Below are 6,673 nucleotides of genomic sequence, written 5' to 3'. Positions count from 1 at the left end.
CCATCTGGAGCTTTCCATTGAACCACACTGCCTCATGGAGAGAACGGAATATGATAATGTGTGAAAGAACTTTGTAGCCACAAAGCTCTATTTAAATGGAAGATGTTATTGTTATTACTAACTAGAATTAATAACAATATTGTGGAAAAACTGTTCTTCTGTATAGATTAGGTTCATGACAATAAACTCACTGTGAATGTCCATTATGAGAAATAAGAGAGGGGTAGTAGTGTGTGTGTATGTGTGTGTGTGTGTGTGTGTGTGTGTGTGTGTGTGTGTGTGTGTGTGTGTGTACTTTCTGGGGAAAAAGAATACTGACTCTTAAGTCAAAGGACCTGGGTTCAAATCCTACCTATAGGGGAATGTTGAACAAGTCACTTTACTGGGTTTCTGTTTAATAAGACTAGAGGTCTCCTCCAGCTCAAAAGCAGTAATAGTAGGATCCTACCTTTAACTGTGTCACCAATTCACCAATCATTTATTGGTTTTTCTGTTTCATTTTCATCATGTATTATGTGACAGCACACTCAGATTATAGGATGAGAATTGTTAAATTTGTCCAATTGAAATACTTTATCAAATAAAATGATCAGTAGTTTTTTTTTCAAAATATGACTAAAACAAAAAACTTTGTTTCATTAGGCAAACAAATAAAGGAGAGAACATAGTACTTGTAACATTTTCCTTAATTTAAAAGAAGTTCATTTAAAAACTAGCAGTAGATCTTGTAGATGTGGTATTAGATGCTTGTAACTTTGAGTTTTTTAAACATACTGGACATGCTCATTGGTGGACAAATAATTAACTAATAACTTTCTGTATATCTATTCATCACACAAAATTTATTTTACTGCCTAAAGATACATAATCATGCAGAGCATATCTTAATTAGTAGACTATAATACTTGTTATTCTTAAAATTTAATTAAGGTTCTACAATAGTTTGATCTTTCCATTTAATAATAAATATACATACACATACATATATGTATATGTGCGTATGTACATGTGTGTGTGCACACACACATAATGTTTGGAGCATTGAATTCTCAATCAAGACATTTTCAGAGGTAGCAAAGGTAGCAACTAGTACTTCCTAATGGAAGGTATCTCTAAAAATCCAATTAAATTGACTATTACATTTTTTTTCGGACAAAATTTTTTTTTCTTTACTAGTTTACAAAAATCATTTCCTGAATGTTTGGTGAATTAAACTGCAGTCCACACAAAAAGTGACTAGCAGGTAGAGGAAAATGAAATCATTTCAAGAATAAATTGCATGGCATAGCTAGGTGTTTCAGTGAATAGAGCACCAGCCCTGGAGTCAGGAGGACCTGAGTTCAAATTTGACCTCAGACACTTAACACAAAAACTAACTGTGTGACCTTGGGCAAGTCACTTAACCCCAATTGCCCTGCCTTCCCCATCCAAAAAAGCAAAAAAAAAAAGAAGAAAAAGAAATTCCTCTTATATTTCCTTTAGAAGGTTCAGCAATAATTTCCTAATGATATAGGTAACTTAGAATTTTAATTTTTCAAGAAAATTTTCCTCTCAGGAACCAGCAAGAAAATGAACTACCATGGACTACAAAATGGATACAATAAAGATTTCTGTGGAATTTATCATATACTTCTGGAGTTGCTCATAAAATCTGCCATCCTCATAGTGACTAATATAAAGCCCCCAAGGTCCTATCCCAATGTGAATCTTTATTGTCATTCTACTTGTCTTATGAGCTTCCTCCACTCATTTAATTCAACTGGACAAATATTTAAACCAATGACAGTAGCATGCAAGGCATTGTGTTGGGTATTAGGGAAAATGACAATAACTACCCCCAAGAAGCTTAAAGTTTATTAGATGTTTATAGCATGCACACAAGTTGAATACAGCATGAGAAGGGGCAAAAGGGAGATGTAGATCCAGGGTTCCCATAGAAAAGTATCTTGAATGTTCTTTTCCTTCTTTCCTTCTTTCCTTCTTTCCTTCTTTCCTTCTTTCCTTCCTTCCTTCCTTCCTTCCTTCCTTCCTTCTTTTTCCTTCTTTTTTTCATTCAATAAATATGAATGTCAATATCGTGTCACTTGACACAATGTCAATTTGTCATTGAATGTCAATAATGTACAAAGCTTTGTCTTAGGCATTTTGAAGGGTATAAAGAAGAACAAATGAAGTTCCTGTCCTCCAAGAGTTTACATACTAATATGGAAATGATACAAGTACCCATATAGCTACAGTATAAGGCAAAATACAAGATGTACCATAAAAGAGATAGAAACAAAATACTCTGAAGGCTTAGAAAAAAGAGAGCTGGTGTGTGGCTGGAGAGATCTGGAAAGATTTCATGGAAGAGATGGAATATGAAATAGGCCTTATGATGGTTAGGACATAAAGAGGCTACAATGAGAGGTGAAGGGGACTTTTAGCTCTTGTCATGAATGTTGAATTATTAGAGTGGTAGGGCACCAAAATCTATCCAGCTACTGGAGCAGTTTTACAACATCTTAGGATAGTACTTTTGATTCATCCTATATTTCCTCTTCATGTCCCTTTCAAGTTGGCTCTAGGTGGGGGTCAGATCAGAAATAGATATAAATGGAGGTAAGAAATTTGATTAGGGTAGGTATGATGAGGTAAGTGGGAGAAGGTGATATCATACGATCATAGATTTGGTACTGGAAGCAACCTCAGAAGCCATTTAGTTTTACTGATGAGGAAACTGAGGAACAGAGAGGTTAAGGAACTTGCCCAAGACTACATGGGCAGTAAGTGTAAAAGTTGGAATTCATGCTCGGGTCTTACTGAGCAGTAGAGTTCACTACGCCATGCCGCTGCCTGCTTCTTTTCTACCACTTCACACACAGCAGGTTGCAAGAAACTAGATAGCCTCGCTCCCCTTTAAGCAAAGAGTTGTCTCACAGGGAGAAAGAGATAAAAAACCCACTGAGTTTAGCAGCACATTGCCCGGAGAAGCCAAACTTTAACATCTATTTTAGAAGCGGATTGTTTAAGAAATCCGAAACTTCAGTTAAGTCTTTTCTAAAAAAGAGATTTAGAAATAAGAAATGACAGAAGATTGTCTTCATTTGCCTATATCCTGATAAGTCCTTCAGTGAATATTCCAAGAGCATTCTCAATTACAATCTTATCAATAAAATAGATAACCTCAACTCTAATCCCATTCATTTTTAGTAATTAAAGGGCATATTCCCTTGAATTTGATGTCTTCCTAATAAATAAAAACTTCTAGTTTGATCAACCTCACTTGTCCCCAAGTGTAATGATTAAACTCCCTTTAAAAATAAACTTCCTATAACATGAGATAATCTTTCCCCGAGTAGCAGGTATCTCTTTACCAATTCCACAAACTGTTAGGATTTAGTATAAATCATCTGGCGAAATTTCCCATTAATGTACCATGAATGTGTTAAATGTAATTGCATTCTTTTCTTCAGAGCAATATCCTTTTAAACACTGACACCTTCAACCAAAATAAGAGAATTATGAGTATTGATAAGTATTAACATAACACTCTATGCAATTTAGACAATAAAATATCTCTTACCTTAATGTGGAGAGTTAATTAATTTGAGGTAGAAATCTCTTATGTTAATGACAAACTTGTTAGTAACCATATACTTGGAGAATTATTTATTATGACTGTTTCTTTATAGATTAAGGAATGTAAAGTTTCCTGGAGATTGGGATGTAGTGGTTATTAGATTTGTTAAATAGGAAAAGAGTATGAATAAACTGAAAAGAAAAAAGATTCACAAATTATCTAAGTTAAAATTATCTCAGCAGAATTGTGAATAGAACAAGTATATCCCTATGGGGTTTATTTCCCCCCAAAGAGATCAAAAAGAACAGCTAATGTTAAGGTTTATTTATAGCTCTGTAAATGTATTATTTAGAGGGCATGCCTTTCAAGACATAGGATTGCCAAGATTATTTCAAGAAATATGTTCTTCTAACCTTTGAGTTGGCACCTTATCCTGGCTATTCTCTGCCTTAAGACGTAGAAAGCTGCAAAACAAATGTCCAAAAAAAGAAAATTCCAGATCTTTTTGTTTGTTTGTTTTCTGTAAGGAGACTGGACTTGGGTTTTTATCAATTTGCTACATTCCCGGAGACTTAACACATATTCAACATTCAGGGCTTCTCTGAAACAACAATAAAAACTAGGACATATTTTAAAATAGCAATATCTTAGTCACCATTTTGTTACAAAAGTCAAACATTTAGAACCAAAATAAAAATTATCCAATAATTCAAGCTCTATGAATCTTCCATGTACCCTGGTTTACATTTCTGGAGTTTCCAATCAAAATTTTTGGTTTTCAGAATGTGACTTTGTGCTCTTAGAGACAGTACCCTTTTATTAAAGTGAATGTTAGATGAAAAAAGATTAAATTTAAATGTTAGATTTTTTTTTTAAAGTTAGTCTTTGAAATAACTGAAAATATGCACAATTTTAAGATATTGAGGCTTGTGATCAGTCAATGATTACGGTTGGAAATTTTCTTTCAATAATGATCTCCTTGGCTGTATGCTTTGTCGGTCAAAAGCAAAAGGGCCTCTTCTGAAGTGCCAGTTAAAACAACTTAGAGAGGAGAATTTTCCCTTTGCTGAAAATTAAAGGAAGAATTCTCAAATAGGTGTTAACAATGGTCAATGAATCTGACCAAGTCTTTCTCAGAAGACTAAGCCAGAAAAAGTATTTGTGGTTTCAGTCCACATCAGATCTCACACCTTTAGGCAAGAAAAATATGGGTTCTTATTTTAAAGAGAGACAAATTATGGGAGTAAATTGTAGCAGTTAATTCAAAAGTAGTTTTTTTTCCTTAAAAAGAAGAAAATTAAGTACCCTACGTGATTGAGAAAATAATATTTTTTCCCTTTAGTTGAATTACAAAAATGTATAAATAGTCTAGAGTACTTGCCAAATTATTTTTTACAAAAGCAAATCTGTATACTTCCTAACTCTTTCTGGTGATATTAGTAAGTCAGAGAATAAAATTCAGACTTCTCTTTTCTTTTACTGTTTTTTAAATGGAAAGAATACCATAGCTTCAGGCTATCTAATTTAGTGATATGTTTCTCAAGAGCAAAATAAAAAAAAATTAAATGTATCAGATATGATCTCAACAATAAACTGAAAGAAATCAGTTGTCTCAATGCCATTATTTTTAGTATTATGGTTTAGTTACTTATGAGGAAAAAATTAGGATGATTTTAGAAGAGATGGGAGAGGCATTTGAAGGAGAAAGGAAAGGTATAAAAGGGTACTGTTTCTTCAACACCACCTAGAAATCATTTTCAAATGATCGGATTTATTTTAAAAAATCTATTAAACACATTTTAAAACAAAGTAATAGCAACTCAATAAAAAAAGCAAACATCAACATTTTTCTAGCTACTAATATCCAAGCAGCCAAGTGGTTCTGTATAGTTTATTTTCAGTTTAAATTTTTTTAGAGATGTATCACATGCATTCAGCCATGACAGGTACAAATTTAGTGAATTTTACAGTGTCAATAGGTTTTCTGGACATCATCTCCAACACTGAATTTCAGTGAATATTCCGTTGCAATTGCGATTAGTATGGTTTAAAAAAAACTATACAGAATAACAATTGAAGTTAAAGCAGTGTTATACCAAGGGGAAAAAAGCTTTCTAGGCCTATCTTGAGGTCCATTATCCATTGATGCATGAAGGCATTTTCATAGGCAACTACTGTCGATTTTCATGGACTTTAGCTACCAAAGTCAGTCCCCTTGTGGCCTGCATGCATCTTGTGGTATATAAACCCCTTTGTAGGCAGCTAAGAACCATTCATTAATAGCACACTGATGAGGAGAAAATGGCTCACTTTCCCCCATTCACTGGCATAACCCAGGATAAGAGACAGAAAAAAGAGCGTGGGTTTGTCTAGAGCTAAGGTGAGTAGGCAGCAGTAGAAAGCTCATGCATCACAACCAGCCCAGCCCCATGGCTCCCCTGGCCATTGAAGCACCCCCTACCTGGACTTGCTGTAAGCAGCAGTGTTTCGGGCTGGCTAAGGGTTCTCTGTGATAGCATGCATTTTACTAGGCAGGGCTAAAAATAAATCAGCCAGTTGGGGTTTTTCCCCCCACATTTTGTAGAGTCTTGGTTCATATAAATTACAGAGGCTGGGTTGTGCAGGGATTATTATTCTTGCCTTTTATAACTAGCAGGGCATGGGTTATGTGCTTGGAGCCAATGCAGAGCAGCCAATGTTAAATAACGAGTAACTTCCTGACTCCCAGGCCCCCGTGCTGTCTAAGTGTATATCTATCTGTCTTCGGAGCTATGTTTTAAGAAGTTGTCGGGAGCCTAAAAATAGACTAGCTATCCGACATTGGGGGAACTGAAGAAATCTTTCTCTTAAAAAGCTGTGGTTGGATTTCTTTTTTAAGTTGATGACTAAAATTTATTTATTTATTTAAAATGTATTTGTTTAATTAATTTATTTAAAATGTATTTATCTTGAACAGCAATAATCCCTGGGTGCAGTTTTCGGTGACAGTCTCACTGTATGCTCTATTGTCACCCATTAGTGACTTCATTCAAACTTTCTGCACAAGAGGAAAGTGACTCCTTAGCCCTCTCTCTCTCTCTCTCTCTCTCTCTCTCTCTCTCTCTCTCTCTC

General features: G+C 34.6%; 1 protein-coding gene across 4 annotated transcripts in view; it reads right to left on the bottom strand.

Moving 5' to 3' along the window:
- The window catches only part of NPNT (nephronectin), a 118,821-nt gene that overhangs the window by 84,503 nt on the left and 27,645 nt on the right, over positions 1 to 6,673 (bottom strand). For 2 of the 4 annotated variants that reach the window (XM_069094766.1, XM_069094768.1), the window contains exon 3: positions 3,976 to 4,026. The exons of the other annotated variants lie outside the window; for them this stretch is intronic. In XM_069094766.1, coding sequence (XP_068950867.1) covers positions 3,976 to 4,026 — 51 coding nt within the window. The remainder of the gene's footprint in view (positions 1 to 3,975; positions 4,027 to 6,673) is intronic. 4 annotated transcript variants of the gene reach the window in all.

This window comes from Petaurus breviceps, unplaced genomic scaffold (assembly GCF_028583685.1).
Source record: "Petaurus breviceps papuanus isolate PSGF00001 unplaced genomic scaffold, PetGlider_PUasm1.0 126, whole genome shotgun sequence".
Taxonomy (NCBI): domain Eukaryota; kingdom Metazoa; phylum Chordata; class Mammalia; order Diprotodontia; family Petauridae; genus Petaurus; species Petaurus breviceps.
This window is presented reverse-complemented; position numbering and strand designations above follow the sequence as displayed.